The sequence below is a fragment of the Oncorhynchus nerka genome, linkage group LG12, assembly GCF_034236695.1.
Source record: "Oncorhynchus nerka isolate Pitt River linkage group LG12, Oner_Uvic_2.0, whole genome shotgun sequence".
Taxonomy (NCBI): Eukaryota; Metazoa; Chordata; class Actinopteri; order Salmoniformes; family Salmonidae; genus Oncorhynchus; species Oncorhynchus nerka.
In genome coordinates, this window is record NC_088407.1 from 35,949,825 (window position 1) to 35,970,796 (window position 20,972).

The 20,972-nt window shown below is 43.0% G+C and overlaps 1 protein-coding gene across 2 annotated transcripts in view; it reads right to left on the bottom strand.

Moving 5' to 3' along the window:
* LOC115138198 (cGMP-specific 3',5'-cyclic phosphodiesterase-like) overlaps positions 1 to 17,658 on the bottom strand; it is an 87,544-nt gene extending 69,886 nt beyond the window's left edge. Inside the window, exon 1 of one of the 2 annotated variants that reach the window (XM_029674790.2) lies at positions 17,502 to 17,658. In XM_029674790.2, coding sequence (XP_029530650.1) covers positions 17,502 to 17,506 — 5 coding nt within the window. In that variant the 5' untranslated portion in view covers positions 17,507 to 17,658. Of the gene's footprint in view, positions 1 to 16,270; positions 16,915 to 17,501 lie in introns of those variants that run through there. The other variant, XM_029674791.2, reaches the window with a different exon arrangement.
* Positions 17,659 to 20,972: the final 3,314 nt, after the last annotated feature.

Sequence of the window (20,972 nt, forward strand, 5' to 3'; positions counted from 1 at the left end):
AAAGCACATTGGGTATTATTCTAATGAGCTCCACCCAGAAACGAGGCCAATAATAACACCCAGTGTATCAGGTGTGAAGGTAAGACCCAGATGCAGACAACGTCGAATTAACTCCAACAGGGGCAGGCAATAAACAGGTCAAGGCAGGGGTCAGTAAACCAGAGGTGGGGCAATGGCACTGGATGGCAGGCAGACTCAGGGTCAGGGTAGGCAGAGGTCAAATATCCAGAGGTGGGGCAAAGGTACAGGTCGGCAGGCAGGCTCAGGAGCAGTCAGAGTGGTCAGGCAGGCGGCTCCAAGTCAGGACAGGCAATGGTTAAAACCAGGAGGGTGAGAAAAAGAGAGACTGGGAAAAGCAGGAGCTGAGACACAAAAACGCTGGTTGACTTGACAAAGAAAACGAACTGGCAACAGACAAACAGAGAACACAGGTATAAATACACTGAGGGTAATAGGGAAGATGGGTGACACCTGGAGGGAGGTGGAGACAATCACAAAGACATGTGAAACAGATCAGGGTGTGACACAGTGTGCTTTGCAATTGTTCATTTTTACATTTACATTTGGGTAATTTAGCAGATACTCATCACACCATAGTGCCATCAGACTTCTGATAGCAGTGCGAGGTGAAAGGGGGGGATTTACATTTGGTCATTTATCCAGAGGTACTTATAGTCAGTGCATTCAACTACAGTAGATTAACAACCACATATCACAGTCAATGTGTTTTGTTACCGTTACTGAAACTGTTGTCGTCGTGAAGGTGTGCACTTGCATAAGTATCTTGCATTTTAGCTTGATACATTGGTCTTTAGAGTATCTTGTTATTGTAACAAGACACATTTTCACGTATCCCCCCCCCCCCCCCCATCTCTGCACGTAGCACTTCTCCCATTGCAGTGTTGTCACGGCGCTTCAGAATGACTGACGTTTACGAGTGAAACCGACTGCATTTACAGTTTCACATTTACATTTGAGTCATCTGGCACAGGGTTTCCCCAAGCCTTTCCCAGCGTCAAAGTAATATCACACGTGTGTAGTAGATGCAGGCAGTCGGCAGTAATGGATTGCCTTTACTGTGTATAGAGCTGTACTGCGAGGGTACAGGTGTTTTACATCCTTACGAGGGAAGCCATCCACTGCTAATGTGTAGCACCCGCTGCTCAAAACTGATTCAAGTTTTTGCGATCATTATCATCATCATCATCATCATCATCATCATCACGCAGCAGATGCTTTTTTAACACACGTAGTCAGTCACTGACAAGAAACTGGAAATTAAACTGAAACTGAAGAAACAAGATCACTTGAATAAGCTGTACATTGCCAATGTTCCCTGTTCCCGGGCTAAAATGAAAAAGTGATAGAACACTGTGTTTTAGCTGCAACAGTACTGATGTTACCTTGAATACCCCCCTAATGGGTTTGGCGAGAGAAACTTCAGCTGCAAACAGGTGGTTTTAAAAACATTTAATGAACTACTCAATCAGGATGAAGGGATATCATGTTACTCATTAGTGACATTGTGAACAGTTTTAGTTATCCTGTAACGTTGGAATAACCAGTCCAGCTACAGCTCTGACAGCCTTGCCTGAGAGAATTCTACTATGCCTATACAGCACATGCTATTTTAATGACATCAAACGTGTGTTTCTGCATCAATTACGTGTATTTCTATGCCTTCCCTTCCACCATAAATATAGTAGGTGCACTAACAATTGCCTTTCCCTATTATCTGTAAACCAGAGGAATTTGGCTTTGAAACAGACCATGTCTGGGAATGCACTCAATGCGCTCAGTTTCCCATGTATGCTCATCCATCTCAACATCAAAGGGTGCTTGTCAGACATCCCAATTACCAGCCTGATATATTACAGTTTCCATCATTCTAAAGGAGAGATCTAAACTCACAGTGGACCTACCCATCTGGGATCTACAGTATCTGCATCTTTTGCCACATATCTACAGTCTCATACTGCATCACACTGTGAGTTGTGCATCGTTATACTGTAATACTGCACCTTACTGTAATACTGCCTCATATAGTGCATCGCACTATAATACTGCATCGCACTATAATACTGCATCATATACTGCATCATACTGTAATGCTGCATCATACTGTAATACTGCATCTTACTGTAATACTGCATCATTATACTGTAATACTGCATCTTACTGTAATACTGCCTCATATACTGCATCATACTGTAATACTGCATCATATACTGTGTCATACTGTAATACTGCCTCATATACTGCATCATACTGTAATACTGCATCCTTATACTGTAATCCTGCATCTTACTGTAATACTGCCTCATATACTGCATCACACTGTAATACTGCATCATACTGTAATACTGCATCATTATACTGTAATACTGCATCTTACTTTAATACTGACTCATATACTGCATCACACTGTAATACTTCATCATACTGTAATACTGCACACACTGTAATACTGCATTATACTGTAATACTGAATCATACTGTAATACTGCATCATTATACTGTAATACTGCATCTTACTGTAATACTGCCTCATATACTGCATCATTATTCTGTAATACAGCATCTTACTGTAATACTGCCTCAAATACTGTAATACTGCATCCTACTGTAATACTGCCTCATATACTGCATCATACTGTAATACTGCATCATTATACTGTAATCCTGCATCTTACAGTAATACTGCCTCATATACTGCATCATACTGTAATACCTGCATCATATACTGCATAATTATACTGTAATACTGCATCATACTGTAATACCTGCATCATATACTGCATCATTATACTGTAATACTGCATCATACTGTAATACTGCATCATACTGTAACCCTGCATCATATACTGCATCACACTGTAACACTGCATCACACTGTAATACTGCATCTTATTGTAATACTGTAATACTGCATCATACTGATATACAGTGCCTTGCAAAAGTATTCATCCCCCTTGGTGTTTTTCCTATTTTGTTGCATTTCAACCTGTAATTTAAATAGATTTTTATTTGAATTGTATATAATAGACATACACAAAATAGTCCAAATTGGTGAAGTGAAATTTAAAGAATTACTTGTTTCAAAAATGATAAAAAATACAAAAAATTGTATTCTCAGCATATTTTCTGACTGACAGTGGCATTGCCAAACCAACAAACAATACAAAAAGTTCAAATACTCTCAATAAAAGATTTGTAAAACAGAGTCTGTATAGTACAGTCAACATTAAAAGATACCCGTTTTTTGAGAAAGTACAGTCTCTGTTGACTCTTTTTGTAGATCAGGTCTGTTCATTTACTCAACCGAAGTTTATTGTCCAAGAGGACACCCAGATATTTGTATTCCTCTATGTTCTGACCTCTGATAGATGTTGCAGAGGTAGGTGTTGTTTGCTTCCTGAAGCCTATGCACATCTCTTTGGTCTTGTTGGTATTGAGGACCAAGTGTGATCCGTCACACCCCTCTAAAAAGTCATTTAGGACCGGGCCATGGTGTTCCTCGTCATCGTGCAACAGGCTGATCAAGGCAGTGTCATCAGCAAACTTAACTAGGTGTCTGTCAGGATGGGAACTGCACATACTACATCATACTGCATCACACTGTACCATATTATCAGTTACCTCTGTCTGAACTCTGCATTTTGTTAGATGATCCCCATGAGAAGAAATACATTTATTCCCGTTCCTGTTTTGATAGGACGGTTCCTTGGTTAATACAATCTAAAGTGGTTTATGGGGACATGTGTCAACATAATGGATGGATTTGTGTGACTCGTGGGGGCTCGGTGAAGCATAATGGAAAAAGAAGTGGACCCGAGTGTCCCATCAGTCGTCTGTGCGACCTAGGTTCTGTTGAGGAGGAATGGGCTAGTAGAGTTCACAGACAGCCATAGTGGACAAGCCAGGGAACCCAGTTGGAGCTTACATTTGTTTACGGGCGCCATCTTGGCTCCAACATTTTCCAAGACAGAATGCAAATTAGAATGTCATCTTGGCTCCAACATTTTCCAAGACAGAATGCAAATTAGAATGTCATCTTGGCTCCAACATTTTCCAAGACAGAATGCAAATTAGAATGTCATCTTGGCTCCAACATTTTCCAAGACAGAATGCAAATTAGAATGTCATTGTCATGGAGCAATTAGTGCCAACATGAAGGATAGCTTACAAAGCTTTGTATGCTATTTATATATGGCTCAGGGACTCTCTGTCCTTGTCTGTGTTGATTAGTGAATGTGTTGATTGATTACAGAGCCTCTTGATGCATGATCTCCAAATCACTCACACTACTCATTGGACACATTACACGAGCACACTCACGCACACACACACACACACATGCATGTGTGCACGCACAAACACACACTCTCACACACACACACACACACACACACACACACACACACACACACACACACACACACACGTACACACACAGACACACACACACGCACACAGGCATACACATACATACATACAATGATGAATGTTTTCAAACTCACTTTTCAGGCAAAAAAGACTGATCTTATGGTAATGGTCATAAATTTCCCAGACAGAAAGAAAAAAGGAATAGCATATCAGAATGGAGTGATCTGTTGTTAACCTACCCCTAAACATGTATTTAATGTGTGTGTGTGTGTGCGCGCGCACGCTTGCATGCATGTGTGTGTGCATATACAGTGTGTGCGCATGTGCATGTGAGTGCGTTCAAGCATGAGTGTGTGCATGTGTGTGGAAAAGGTACATCGTAATTCTTTTATTGTTCCCAAATTGCAATCTGGAAAACTATACGGATAGTAAATCTACCAATTATATGACAAGGAACAACAGTCCCACATTCTCCTTGTTAATAATTGTATTTTGCCCATATTCTTAATGAAGAACGTTAAACTCACTGGTTTTAGACCACAAAATCAAACAAATCCGCGAAATAGCGCTACTTATAACTCTATTTTGAAAATACTTTAATTGAAGTTAAACAGTTCCGAGGTTAACTTAATTAAAAAATATATATTTAAAAAATTATATATATATATAGGTTTCTTATTATTTCTAAACACTTTCTACGTGCTTTTAGTCGTTTATGTTCAGAATGGAGTGTTTTTCATTGAAATAAAATATAATAAAATATATATATAAATACATGTATTTTTTTGTATTCTTTTTTTCTTATAAGACACTCTCGACCCACTCCAGTCTGAACCAGTTGAGAATCGCTGAGTTAGATAACCAAACATTATCTTTGCATGGCCCGGGGGTAACGTTATTACACACACCGCCTCACAACACATTGCTCACCAGAAGGGCAACCTATGCGTGAGTCCATACTCAATGATGTTTCTGAGCACCTCCAAGACAAATTATACATATTAATGGACTCGTTTCTTCAGACAGAAACGAAAGTAGGGAGATTGGACTTGTACAGTGGACCGTCTAACAATACAAAGAGTCGTGTCGGAAAGAACTTCCCCTAACCCTGATGTTAACCTTAACCCAATTCAACTAACCTGCTATGTACAATCTGCCAACCTCTGTCGTTTAAAAGTCATTCTAACCATTTACGTAAACTATCCTAACATTTGCCGTTAGTTCTCGTAACCACCAACGTAAATTCTCACCGTAATTCTCAATATATTTTTTTACAACGCAATAAGGAACATGGTATCAGAGAAAGACGTATAATACTATATGTCCTCCAAGGGGCATGATAAGTTATACCATCCAATTCCTATGCTATTGTACGACTGGGTAATATGTATAATACTATATTTCCTTACATTCGATACTGTAAAACCACTATTCCATTCATAATGTAACCTAACTTCTATAGCATACTAAATGGAGGTAAGAGCGTTTACATACCAAATCCTAGGAATTGCCCTGAGACCAGATTGCTCTTTGAGGCTCTATGGTAGTAACCTGATTTACACACTTATTATCTGCAAATCAATCCTGTCTCAAATCATATAGTTCATTAATGTTGGCCAGTGCCACATACTAGGCAGACGTACAGCGCTCTGGTCAAAAGTAGTAGGGCCATACTGTATGTCTTTCTAGTATGTGGTTCTGGCTCTGGACAGAAGTAGTAGGGCCATACTGTATGTCTTTCTAGTATGTGGTTCTGGCTCTGGACAGAAGTAGTAGGGCCATACTGTATGTCTTTCTAGTATATGGTTCTGGCTCTGGACAGAAGTAGTAGGGCCATACTGTATGTCTTTCTAGTATGTGGTTCTGGCTCTGGACAGAAGTAGTAGGGCCATACTGTATGTCTTTCTAGTATGTGGTTCTGGCTCTGGACAGAAGTAGTAGGGCCATACTGTATGTCTTTCTAGTATGTGGTTCTGGCTCTGGACAGAAGTAGTAGGGCCATACTGTATGTCTTTCTAGTATGTGGTTCTGGCTCTGGACAGAAGTAGTAGGGCCATACTGTATGTCTTTCTAGTATGTGGTTCCGGCTCTGGACAGAAGTAGTGCACCATATTGTAGGGAATAGGGTCATTTGAGATGTATGCTAGGCTAGATCGACCGGTTTGTAAGGCATAATGATTTCCTAATCTCAGAAGCCTCTTTATCACCAAGCTTTGTTCGAGTCACATGTTGCTCTTCTGTTAAGAAACAGTGAGTTAGCATTGAGGGTCAAATTCATTAGGCATCAAACAGAAGATAGCAGATTGAAACAAGCAGGGAGTGGAACTTCCCAAACGTGTTCAATAAGAAACACTTTTCTTATTTTCTGTTGTGAAATGTTTTGTAACAGGTGCACTAATGAATACAACCAAGGTCTTCTTCCCAACAATCGGAGGCAGAATTTCTGTGTTTACCATCCATCTCACGGTGCTGTGCAGTGGTGTAAATAAACTAAGTATAAATACTTTGAAGTACCACTTACTGTGCCTCCAGAAAGTATTCATACCCCTTATTGCACATTTCTTGTGTTACAGCCTGAATTCAAAATAACACATTTTCTCACCCACCAACACACAATAACCCATAATGACAAAGTGAAAACATTTTTAGAAATATTTACACATTTATTGAAAATGAAATAGAGAAATATCTAATTTACATAAGTATTCACACCCCTGAGTCAAAATCACCTTTTGCAGCGATTACAGCTGTATATCTTTATGTGTAAGTCTCTAAGAGCTTTGCACAACTGGATTGTACAATATCTGCACATGATTCTTTTAAGAAGTATTCAAGCTCTGTCAAGTTGGTTGTTGATCATTGCTAGACAGCCATTTGCAAGTCTTGCCATAGATTTTCAAGCCACTTTAAGTAAAAACTGTAATTAGGCCACTCAGGAACATTCAATGTCATCTTGGTAAACAACTCCAGTGTATATTTGGCCTTGTGTTTTAGGTTATTGTCATGCTGAAAGGTGAATTGGTCTCCCAGTGTCTGTTGGAGGCAGACAGAACAAGGTTTTCCTCCAGGATTTTGCCTCTGCTTAGCTCTATTCTGTTTATTTTTATCCCCCAAAAAACTCCCTAGTCCTTGCCGATGACAAGCATACCCATAACATGATGCAGCCACCACCGTGCTTGATATGTTGTGTTGGATTTGCCCGAAACATAACGCGTTGTATTCAGGACATAAAGTTATTTTCTTTGCCACATGTTCAGCAGTTTTACTTTAGTGCATTTTTGCAAACAGGATGCACGTTTTGGAATATATTTATTCTGTTTTTGGCTTCCTTCTTTTCACTCTGTCATTTAGGTTAGTATTGTGGAGTAACTACAATGTTGTTTATCCATCCTCACTTTTCTCCCATCACAGCCATTGGTAACTGTTTTAAAGTCACCATTGGCCTCATGGTGAAATCCCTGAGCGGTTTCCTTCTTCTCCGGCAACTGAGTTATGGAAGGGCGCCTGTATCATTTTAGTGACTGGGTGTATTGATACACCATCCAATATCTAATCAATAACTTCACCACACTCAAAGGGATATTCACTCTGCTTTTTTTTTTTACCAATAGGTGTCCCTCTGCGAGGTATTGGAAAACCTCCCTGGTCTTTGTGGTTGAATCTGTGTTTGAAATTCACTGCTCGACTGAGGGACCTCACAGATAATTGTATGTGTGGGGTACAGAGATGAGGTAGTCCTACAAAAACAATATTAACACTATTATTGCACACAGAGTGAGTCCATCCAAGTTATTAAGGACATTTTTACGCCTGAACTTATTTAGGCTCTTGCCATAACAAAGTGGACGAATGCTTATTGACGAAAGACATTTCAGGTGATTTATTTGTATTGATTTGTGCACATTTCAAAAAACACAATTTCACTTTGAAATGATGGGGTATTGTGTATAGGCCTGCAACACAACATGTACATGTAAATCCATTTTAAATTCAGGCTGTAACACAACAAAACGTGGAAATAGTCATGGAGAGTGAATACTTTCTGAAGGTACTGTAAGACGTTTTTTTTTTTTTAGGGTACTTTACTATTTGTACTTTACTATCTGTACTTTACTATTTCTATTTCTGACAACTTCTACATTTACTTCACTATATTCCTAAACACAATATGTACTTTTTTACTCCCGTACATTTTCCCCCGACAACCTAAAGTACGTGTTACATTTCGAATGTGCAGGCAAGACAGCAATATGGTACAATTCACACACCTATCATTATAACATGTCGTCATCCCGACTGCCTCTGATCTGGCGGACTCACTAAACACAAATGCTGTGTTTGTAAATAATGTCTGAGTGTTGGAGTGTGTCCCGGGCTGTCCGTAAATAAATACAAATGAAATACAAATTGTGCCGTCGTCTGGTTTGCTTAATAAAGAAGTTGATGTTGTAGCATTTCATTTGTACTTTTATTCAAGTATGACAATTGAGTACTTCTTCCACCACTGGTGCTGTGTGTGCAACAATTATGTCCCACGCCCCTCACTTTCTTGAAAGGTGTTTACAAACCTGGGGAAAGGATTGTACACCAAAGTCCCACCGTACACACACACACAGAGAGAGAGGGATGGTGTCATTGCTTATGGACATAAGACTATAAGTAAAGATACGCCTATCCCGAGAGGAACACGTGTACATTCCTAAAACGCCAGCAGCTCACAGATAGTCAGTTCAGCTTAGGTTAATGAAAAACAGGCAGGCTCTAAACTACAGTAGGTTCAATGGATTTCACCTGCAGTAAGTTTGTTTTTACGTTTTCAAAACACCTCCATTCGTCGTGTAATAATATCGTATCATATTAAAAGAATATCCTATCTATAGGTACTGCAAATATTTCTATCACGTTGACAAAAGAGTGCTCTAACTTTTAAGTACATCCTAAGTTCAAACGCAATGTTTACTCCTTACATCTCTCATTTATCTTGAAAATTGTTTGTAATAATATTCTCTGTTTTGGAATACCAGATGTGAAAAAAAACCTAAACACATTAGACCCTAAATGGTCTTTTAATGATCCATATTTGGTAACGACGAGGCTCCTTATACAATTTCAGATATCGGGGGAGGATCGTTGTTGCTTGGCAACTGGGGGCGAGAGGTGGCGGTTTTGAATCTTTCCTGCCTTCCCCTTGTTGGTTCAGGAAGAGCCTCCTGGAGGCGTATCAGCGACACGATGATGCCCCCGTTTGTCATCGTTGTGTATTTCTCATATAGGCATGGAGCCACAGATGGCGAACAACGGATGGGTATATCTGCTGCTAGTTACAGACCTCTGGGGGAGATACTACAGGGATTGGATGATGACGCCCTGCAAACAATGTGTAGACGAGAGGGTCAACCCCTGTCAAAATCTGTCCACGGGTGAATACAGCAATAAGCAGACCGACAATCAGACCGATAAGCTGACGACTCCCATTGTTTAGGCGGAGACAAGACCATCTCATCATTACATACAGTATCTCTGTTGACACCCAGCAGAGGATCTACTTTAATCTTGGTCTAACGTTAATCTTGGTCTAACCTGTCCTTAACATGCAAGTATGCACGCATGCACTCCCGACTCCCTACACTAGTGTAAATGTCACTCTCTATTCAACATAGCACAGGGCTACAGGTTTGTCATGCCCTGTCCTACTTTGATAGAAGAGTCCTTGGATTATCTAACTTAATGTGGTTTATGGGGACGGGGCTCTCCTAATTGCTCTTCTAATTGCTACTGTGGGGATCCGGTGGGGCTTAACGAGTGTGCAACTGATGAGCTTTTCTCCCTGGTAGGTAATTGATGCCAGTTGATGTCATTGAGAGCCATCACTTGCCTTAATCAGCAAGTCACTGATTAAAGACTTGGATTACAACCAGTAATATACCTGCCACGGCCATCAAGGACCACAGTCAACCACTCCCGATAAACCATGTCAATTCTTCAAATACTTCAAGTAACTCAAGATTATGGGGAATAATAACACACAAACTAATATCATTTTCCACTTTGAGTTACAATAGTTCTGGGAACATATTCCTAGAACTCTCTGTTGTTCACTGAGGTAGTAATAATAATATGTTCCTATCCCATTCTCCTGTCACCCTATCCCAAGGCACTGCCAGATTACAGTGTTATCAGGTCATAAGTGTCTAAACAGACTAATAACCCTGCGAGTGGTTCTGGACTTCAGTCGGTAAAAGCCACCTTTGACAGAGCTTTCCATAAGTAATCAGTGACCTAATGCAGGGGTGTTTTTACTGAGATAAACACTGTCATTAGTTGGAGTTCCATGCACAACAACAAGACAAAACCACATCAACACTGTCGATAGGTAACGCAACAACAAGACAAATTGACGTCAACTTTGCTGAACTGGAAAACAGTTTCTTATTTTGATGTAGGAAGAGAAACAGCCACGCGTGACGACAGAGAGGGAGAAATGTTTATATTTGAACCAAGTGGTGTTCATAATTTTCTTTCAAATAATGGGTTTCCACAACGTTATTTTCATCAACATGACCATTTTCAATATGGCTCCAACAATACTATTGTGAGGGTAAACTGCCACTTCCTGAATTTCTCCCAGCACAGTGTGTGAGGCAGAACAACCCATCACACTCATTCCCCCACACCTCATTCCTCCCATTTTGACACATTCTATTAGATGATTAAAAAAAAATTATTAAATGAAAACTCCATTAATTCCAACAGAGAGGCCTTGGTGTCTGGTGCAGAGGCAGCAAGCAGCCGGCAGGCAGATCCAGCTACACCCTAAATGAATTAGCCCACTGCTGTGTCTGAGCTGTGTGTGGAGCTGTGGGGCTTAGAGAGCTCTGTTGCTCTGGGGGCTGGCAGTGGTGGGTGATGAATGTGTGGCATTAGGCGCCAGCCTGCCAGGCTGGGTGTTGGAGATGAGCCGGCTCTTAGGCATCCATCAGCGCCCAGGGAGGTCTGTCTGGGTATAGCCAGATGCCCAGGATGCTTGGTTGGCACAGTCGTCTAGCAGGCACAAACACATACAGAAAAGGTAGAGAGGGAGATTGTGCAGAAGAGACAAAGAGGGAGGCAGAGAGACAAAGAGGGAGATGAGAGAGAAAGAGAGAGTGAGCGAGCGAGAAAGAAGGGGTGAGACAGAGAGAGTGAGAGAGAGAGAGAGAGAGAGAGAGAGAGAGAGAGAGAGAGAGAGAGAGACGTAATGACATAATGACATTTGAAATGTCTTTATTCTTTTGGAAATTTGTGTGTAATGTTTCCTGCTTCCCATGCCAATAAAGCCCCTTAAATTGAAATTGAATTGAGACAGAGGGTGATACAGAGAGGGAGAGAGAAGGAAAGAGAGAGAGCACCAGCATCCCCTGGGTGGTTCGGCTCGGGTCTTTCTAATAGATATTAATGATGCTGCCACATTGTTAATAAACCCATGGTTAATGTTTGGTTCTAGAGAGAGGCTGGTAAACATTGTTCAGTTTGTAATGTTTTGGTTTTAGGGATTCATCCACTTGTTACAGGCGTGATGAATGCCCTTGATTACTGTGCATGCTTTAACATACAGTGGGGAATTCTTACTGGTTGGTCGATGATCAAATACTTATGTCATGCAATAAAGTGCAAATGAATGACTTAAAAATCATACAATGTGATTTTCTGGATGTTTGTTTTAGATTCCGTCTCTCACAGTTGAAGTGTACCTATGATAAAAATTACAGACCTCTACATGCTTTGGAAGTAGGAAAACCTGCAAAATCGGCAGTGTATAAAAAATACTTGTTCTCCCCACTGTATGTGCTCCTAGTTGAGTGCTTGTTAACACCGTGACGAATTGAGAAATGTGATTGCCACCCTGTTTTTATGACCGTTGTTTTCGTTGTCTGAGGTGCGGCCGCCCAGGGGATAAGATGCAGGGGAGAGGGACGCTACGTTTGCCTGAAGCTGTGGCAGAGCTCTTTTTTGGAAGCCTCGGTTTTGTTAAGAGAAGTATGATTTGATAGACGATGCCCGGAATTAGTTAGCTGTCATGCTTTCCCTCCACCTGCACGGAAACCGTTTTTTTTTGTCTCATTTGATTGTGTAACTGGTTTTGTTTTACATCCTCCCTCCATTTTCGTGCACCGCTAACTGGTTCATTTATGGATACTGACAATTGGAGGGAAATCAAACATACCGAAGAGTGACCTGCCTCTGACACTCCTTCCATGTTCTTCCACTCAATCCCTAACTAAAATAACCCGTGTAGCCTATGGTACAAATGCTATTTAGAGCTCCCTATGCTCTTGGTGTAAACTTAGAGTGGTGTAGTCGGATCTATGGTACCGAATTGAGTTTAGTCACACAGCCCCTCTTGGCCAGGGTGAGACACGTTCAACTAAACAACGTTTCTTTCAAAATATAGTAGCCTACTACGGTGTTGAGCAGCAATACATTTATGTTACCAATTTTGCCCTCCAATGTTTATATCAAATAATATTTCTCCACAGCTGGGTTTCCGTGTATAACATTTTGATTGGCTTAAATTCAGGTTGAAATCAAATATCACTTAAGTTAGCCATCATTGGCCTAAAAATCTTTGGACCCCCCTGTCATGTCATTTAATACAGTGGTATTAAATACATTTAATACAGTGGTTCCCAACTTCGGTCCTCCAGTACCCCCGCAGGTGTGCTTGTCTGGGGATACAATACAAATGTGTACTGTTGGGGGGTACTGGAGGACTGGAGTTGGGAACCACTGATCCCGTAGACCAGACGCAGACACATGATGACTCGTCTTCCCAGCAGCAACCTCCATCCCGCACACGTCTTAGCCCAGGACAGGGGACGATACGGAGTGCTAGAGATGGATATGGCCATATTTAGGTATCAAATATTCCATCTTCCTCCTCCATCCTTTTTGTTTAATCTCACACACTCGAGAGAGAGATTTATTGAATTCAATTTCCTCACATAAATGCTGAGACGTGCGAGAGCGAGACACTCACCTCGGGGGAGCGGAAACGTGTCCTAGATTTAGTTTCCGTCTGACAGGGCAAGCGTCAGCGACACGCTATCGTAGCTCAGACCTCATAGGAAACACATGGCCTGGTCAGTGTAAGTGTTTGAGCTATACTTCAGTAGCACTCAATCACGTTACCCTCGAGTCAAATCTGAAGTACTTTTTTAGAGCCTGAAAGCTTGGAGTCATGTTTTTCCTCTTTTCTGGGGCCCCCTGTCAAACCTCCCCAGTCCCTTAGGTGTGAGGGTGTGAAACGTTTTCCCCCATTCCATGCTACCTTACATATACAACCTAAAATAAGCAGCAGTGGCCTTTTCTACATCTACATCCTCTTCTCTTGTTTGGCCACGGCACTTCTACTCGTCTCGTTTCTTGGCTATTTTTAACTCACGTCCCAAAATTGATATTTGGGACGGACACAATGGGAACTTGGCACTGCTCTGCTACCCCCTGAGGGAAAAAGTGACTCACGAAACCTCAACCCCCCCCCAAAAAAAAAAATATCAGCCGCCACCACGTCACTGAGGTCTCCCTCCATTCCCAGAGAGAAAGGGAGAGTGTGCGTGTGAGCGTGCGCGTGTATGCGTGTGTGTGTGTGAGACATGTAACGGTCTCCCGAGGGACATACTGTAGATCAGATATGCATCTTTCAACTTTGCCTTTCTCTTTTCCCCTCTGGACGAATGCCATTCCACTGTGATGAGAAGCATATGGGCTGTTGCTTACATGATGGCATTATGAAGTAATAACTTCCAAGCAGGGCCTGCAGGCCTAATCCAAATGAAGCCGCTGACTTAGCCATTAATAAAACGGATGGAGCCCTTTCGTTGCTTTTCTTTTGAGCAAATACGTATTTAGAAAACAGAGGCGACACACCAGCGCGTTTGTGTATCTTGTCATGGATTTGAAAGGTGGGTTGCGGCTGTAAATGTAGCATGGGAATGTATAGAGATCGCAGCGTTGTATTTGTCCCGTTGTGGCGTCTGTGAGCGCACGGGCAGCTCCATTGAGACCGTCTCCATTTTGAAGTAGTCCATTTTCTTCTTCTACCACGTGTCTTTATATTATGTGGGAACAGAAAAATCACTTGGAGCTGATTTCCTGGTGTTTTTTACAGTCTTTTATGTCCAACAATGAAAGTTATAAATAATACGCACAAAAATGACATTTCTAATTAGTTTGTTCAGATTACAAATTAAACCACCATTTGGGGAACCCTGACCTGGATGGAATAATGTGATCCTTCCTTAACCCATAGGAAGTCCCACCAAGTTGACTACTTCAAAACCAAACCTTAACACTTAACTTACCAATCGAAATGAAAATGCCTAAACTTAACTCAATGTTAAACCCTTTAACTTAACCCCTAACCCTAACCTTATCCCCTAGCCTAGCTCAAATTAGCCACCTAGCCAACGTTAGCCACAACAAATTCGTAACATATCATACAAATTGCAAATTGTAACATGTCATCTGAATTGTAATTCGTAATATATCTGACGAATTGAAATTAGTAATATATCATAACTAAATGGATGATGCACATCCACAAATGAATACATACCATACGAAACAATATCATACTAAATGGAGTATCTTGGATTTACATACAGAATAATACAATATGCTCTGAGACCAGGTTGGGAATACTCAAGTCAGACGCTGTCAAACCATGAGATCTTATTGCAAAAGACACCGTTAACAGGCAATTCTGGTGTGTCACCACTTGAGAGCAGAGTGCAAGACAAAGACTGCAGTCTGATGGAATGTTAGTCGGAAGTTCAATGTTGACCATTATCTCTTCAATTTGACCAATCAAAATCCGCTAGTCAGAAACACCCCATCTGTCAAGAGACACTGCTCCAACGTTACATACATTGTACACACAATCAGTGTTGGCCACATGTAGCCTAACATTTAGATAACCTGAAAGGTTGCTAGTTTGAATCCCTGAGCCGACAAGGTGACAAATCTGTCTATGTGCCCTTGAGCAAGGCACTTAACCCTAATTGCTGCACGGTCGCCACTGATAATGGCAGACCCTGGCTGTGACCCCACTCTCCGAGAGTGTCTCAGGGTGGGAAATAAACAACACGTGTCCACATCACACATGCGTGTGAAACACAGGACAAGTATAAGCACCCACCAAAGTATTATAATACTTGCTCAGTTACATCGACACACTTTGTCCATCAACATACTCGGCCCTTTCAGATGATAAAAGAGCTCTCCACACCAATCAAGATACCGACAGACACCCGCACCGAAACCAACAGCAAGGGACGCACAAATCCAAAATGCCCCAGAGACATTTCCACAACCAGACCAACAAAACCAGATTGTTAGGTTTTCAGGGCAGAATGAGCAACAGACCAGAACGGACCAAAAAGCTGTGAAGAAGAAGCCACCTATCGTCAGAGCAAACAACAAACTCATCCCCAGCATCAGGTACATCATCCCCAGCATCAGGTACAGTAATCTACTGTGACGGAAGCCTCTCCTATCCCCCGTCCTGATGGCACAGATAAGCCAGCAGGACTGCAGGGATACTTCGCCTGTAAATAGAACAATGCAAAGAATTCTCCCCCGAGTCCAGTCTTAGGCAGAACTAGAACAACATGTGCAGAGTGCTGATGCCCTCTGATGAAGCACTGTGGTTAGTTAAGAACAGAGGGATAGGCCCATAGTTAGTAGGGAAGGATGTGCTTTTTGTGTTTAATAACCTTGTAAATATGGGCGACAAACAGAGAAGAGACAGTTGGTGGACCGAGAGAGAGAGAGAGAGAGAGAGAACGGGAGAGAGAAAGAAGGAGAGAGAAGCATGCTGTCTCTAGAGTTTAACAAGGAAACTGACCAGCAGGGAAGCCCTAAGCTTCCTCCATACAGACTCCAGTCATCACGGGGTTTGGACAAATCAGGATCGTCCACTCTAAAAGGTTAGAGGTCAGAGGTGATGCTGCACAACGGTTTGTATTTCTGTCTCAATACAGATGTTTTTAGAGGAATCTCTCCCTCCCAGGGTCTGACACGGACACCGACTCCCACGAAGATTGGCTTCACTCTGCGAACAGCTGTGTTCCTGGGAGCCACTGGCGATGTTTACTGTGATGTGTTTATTAAAATTGTATTTACATCACCATGGACGCACATAGGGAAACGCGTAAAAGAGACCCCACGCTTCTGGCGAATTGAAGCATGAGCTGGGAGCTGTCAAAAACCGAAAGACAAGAGACGAGACGTATGCAGCAAGGTGACACAGACCCACGCCACGACCGTCGCTGACGCTAAACGAAGGACAATAAATGTAGTCTGGAGGCGAACTGGGAAAAACAAGCCTACATGTTGGAAAAGTCTTGGACTGTGAGTGAATATAAATCATAAGGACGTAAATGCCCCCGCTCCGAGACAGCGGGGCCACTTAAGTTGTTTTTCCGTCTGCCTGGCGTTTCTTCTGCGCCAGTGTAAAAGTTTCACTCAGAAAGAATTACGTTGTGAGGTTGTTCCATTATGCACAGTCAATTATAGTCACAGGTCTGCTCCGATGCCATGCACTTAAAGTAATGCCGTCTTAGCACACACACACATCCACTTGCACACACACGCGTGAAGGCATGCACACACACCAGAGGAGGCTGGTGGGAGGAGCTCTAGGAGGATGGGCTCATTGTAATGGCAGGAATGAATGGAATGACAAACAAGTTGTTTCCATGTGTTTCGTACCATTCCCTTGATTCCATTCCAGCTATTACAATGAGCCCGTCCTCCTATAGCTCCTCCCACCAGCCTCCTCTGGCACACACACACACACACACACACACACACACACACACACACACACACACTCCTAAATGCCAGAAGTGATTTCTGGTTGTGTGTGAGAGCACAGTGTGTTTCTCAGTTTCACAGTTACCCGTAACCCTATGAAGTGAGCCCATAACTCATCCGAGCTGCTGGGATAAGCACTCGTAAACACACACACGCACATACCCTGCCAGTCACAGCGATGGGAAAGATGATAAACTCACAGGCAAATGGTGGTTACAGTCGGGACGACACAGCGTCCCCTCTATCGCTGCAGTACTCACCCCATGGTGGAGGAATGTGTTCCCTCTCTCTTCTGACCACGGCTGCTACCACCCGAACACACACTCTGACACCAGAGACAAGGGGTTTCCTCTCTTCTCCGTTCCTCCTCTCCTCTCGTGTAAAACTTTTCCCCTTTCTGGCGAGGGCTCTGGGAGGACTGGCTGTTTATTTATATCCTTTTTTGGGACTAGAGGGGATGGAGGAATCGAGGGGATGGAGAGAGGGATTCATAATTGCTCCCTCTCTGCCAAGGCGGAGAAGTAGTCAGCCCCCACCGCTACAACCCCTTCTTCCACCCCTCCACCTCTCGCATCCTCCCCCCTTCCTCCCTACTGTGCAGCCCTGCAGGGATAGTGAGCTGGGACCTCTTGTTGTAACGTGGTCTCTCTCTCCCCTTATCTTTCTCTCGTTCTTTTCCTCTCCTCTAACCCTCTCTTTCTCTCTCACCAACTTTCTATTTCTTTCCCCTTCTCTCTTCTCCATCGCCTCTTTTATTGTATATCTCCCTATCTCCATCGCTCCTTTTATTGTATATCTCCCTTTCTCCCAGCAACTCTCAGAAGACACATGCTCTTCAAACATACAGGCCCATTGATCGTGTGTGTTTATGAGTGAGTGAAAGGGTTGACATGAAATCTCAGGTCCACCACTCCCACTAACTAAACTCCATGTTTAAGTCCTGGTTGCTACTGGAATTGACCTGCTGGGACAGAGATATTCCCTCTCCACTCCTCTACACTTCCCTAGTAACAAGGAGTTTCAGAAGTTGAAAACAGGGAAATCACAGTGTCTGGGGTGAGACATGATGCAACGGTGTGTGTGTATATGGGATGTGTGAGCAGTTGGATGTAGTCTGAGGGTTTGGCTGTTTCTAATTGATCATTCCCATCACTGAGTATGCGTGTGCGTACAACCTCACGGGAGTGTGTGTGTGTGTGTGTGTGGCGTGAGTGCCGGTGCATGTAAGGTCTAAGATGTGTGTGTCACCTGCCGTGGCGTGAGGATGCGTTAAGCTTTGTTTCCGCTGGATGAAAGGATCCCAACAGACCCGCTGGGTGGTCGGTCCTCTGCTTCAAAGGTTACGGGGGGTTCAAAGAGACATCCTATTCCTACGCCAAATGCTACATTTCTTTGCTTAAATCTGGTTCCTTCAGATGTGCGTCATGTAATGTCCTCCAAATATTTTTTTTCTACTTCATTTTTGTACTCTCTAGTGATTATCTTAGTGTCTTTATAGGTCGTGAAAAGGATGACAACTCAGATGTAGGCCTATCTGGTTTTTAGATCATATTTTACCTGCGGCTATTCCCCCCCCAACGTCCTGTTTGGTGTCCTTAGAGCTCGTGATAAACTTTCTGCCTGTGCGCCTTCAAGGCCAATCACAGAAGCTGACCCTACAGTGTCCAGTTCAGTGTTTAACCCGCATGCTAAGGGCCAAAGGAGAGGGACACCATTTCCTGTGGGCCAATTTTGTCACACGTGACATTTCACTACACACCTCTGGACCTGTCTGTGAGGCAAGGGATCCCACTATCACATAAGTCTGTTCATATCAGTGATAGAGACCAGCGATGCAATAAGGAAGGCTGATACAGGTTATAGAAATAGGGCAGGTAGATTGTGTTAGTGTAGATTTCGATAGATGATGAATTTAGACTTTGGAGGCTTGCTGAAGAGTTTGCTTTGGGATAAGAAGGTGCATGACACGCGCGTGCACGTACGCATGCAATTCGCGGACACACACACACAGAGTCACCCAACGGCTGTTAACACACAATAACAGGTCCTTGGCTTGTACACCTGAGACAGAGCCAGGCTTGAATGTAGAAATATTCTGGGAATGTACCCAGTCGCTGCACACACTCCTTGTCCTTACTAGACTCCTTCTGCCATTCTGTCACAGCACAGAAACCCCCCCCCATCACAACCATTTCGGCCCACATGGCTATATTGGTTGTTGTCAATTTCAGGCCAGAGGCAGGCAACTGTCAACATTAGGAGCTCGAATGGGCAACATTCTCTCTACAACAGCTGTTGTTTGCCATTTTCACAGTTGGCGCAGCTGTGATCGTTAGCTCCACTCAGTGTGTAGCCATTCAATAAATGATGGCTACATGAACATGGTGGTCCATGTGTCAATCAACTGGGCCTAACATCTTGCGACCGAAGTGAATTGACAGATGGGTTTTTGTAATTTTGGAAGTACCACCATCTCATTTTGCCGGGTCACATGAGGGGAAACACCCTGGTGCTAGCGCCACAGCCAGCAGGTGAAGGGAAATAACGCGCTCGACTCTTATTCTTCGAGGCAACAAATGGAAGGGTGCTTGGAATCAAAAATAGGAAGAAATGCCAGCACAGTACCACAACGACAGGTAGAGAAAGAGAAGCACGTCGCATCAGTTGAATTAAAACCGAATCCACCCGAGGTGTTACAAAGGACTCACACAAGGGCTTTGTGTGGCCTGGCAAGGACGTCGTCCATTTACAACAAGATCCTGGACCAAAACACGATTCATATCCACAGGGACCATAACAGCTTCTGAAATACCAGATAATTAAGTGGACATTATGACAACAGAGGAGATACGGGGGGGACAGACCGGGCAGTCTGTGTGTGTGTGTGTCCCCACGCATCCTGTTCTTTCATCTCTATTCTGATCCACTTCTCTTTCTACTCCTTCTCATCCCTCCTCTAACCGGTCCCAGTAGTAGTTTGATGTGGGAGGGAAAAAAAGAGAAAAGATTAAACAGATTTATTGAATTCGTTGGGAGAAGAGACAGTCCATTCAACCACAGTTAATCACAGATCAAATTAGTTTTTTTCTCTCTCTCACCCATAGACTCATTTCCAACTCATAGAGAGGCAGACATCAGATATAGATCTGTTTACCATTTGAAACGCCAGTCAGCCCTGTTCAGCTTCAAATGGTCTGCTGGCCATTCACTTCCTTCCTCCTCTCTGTCTCTCGCTCTTTCCAGTCACGGTCTCCCTTTTCGGTCTCAGAGGAAGTGTGCCTGACACAACTTCAGTCTTGCTCATTTAATGTGGATGATTGGCCAGGAAATGATTGACAGACCAGTAAAACTGGATGTATGGAGCAGCCCAAAGGGACACTGTATCCACTGCACAGGAACTTCAGGGCGTTAAGAGCAATTTGAGAATTGATCTCTGCTCAGCTCACTGAAGCAAGGTTGTCCTGACGAGACCTCTCTACCTCCGAGGAAGAACATTGGGCTGTGTGTGTGTGTGTGTGTGTGGGGCGGGCGGTCGCTCACTTCCCTGTGTGTTATGGCTCACTGTGAATCTCTCTTCGTTCCATCTTCCCCATGAATATATGTATGAATCGGTCTGTGTGTTCTATTGCTCCCTTGTCCCCATGCAGTGGCCGGTGTGTGTGTGTGTGCGCATGTATGCTCAGTGTCACTTCCGATCAGGGTCTGAGTAAGGTCTTTATGTCCACTGCATT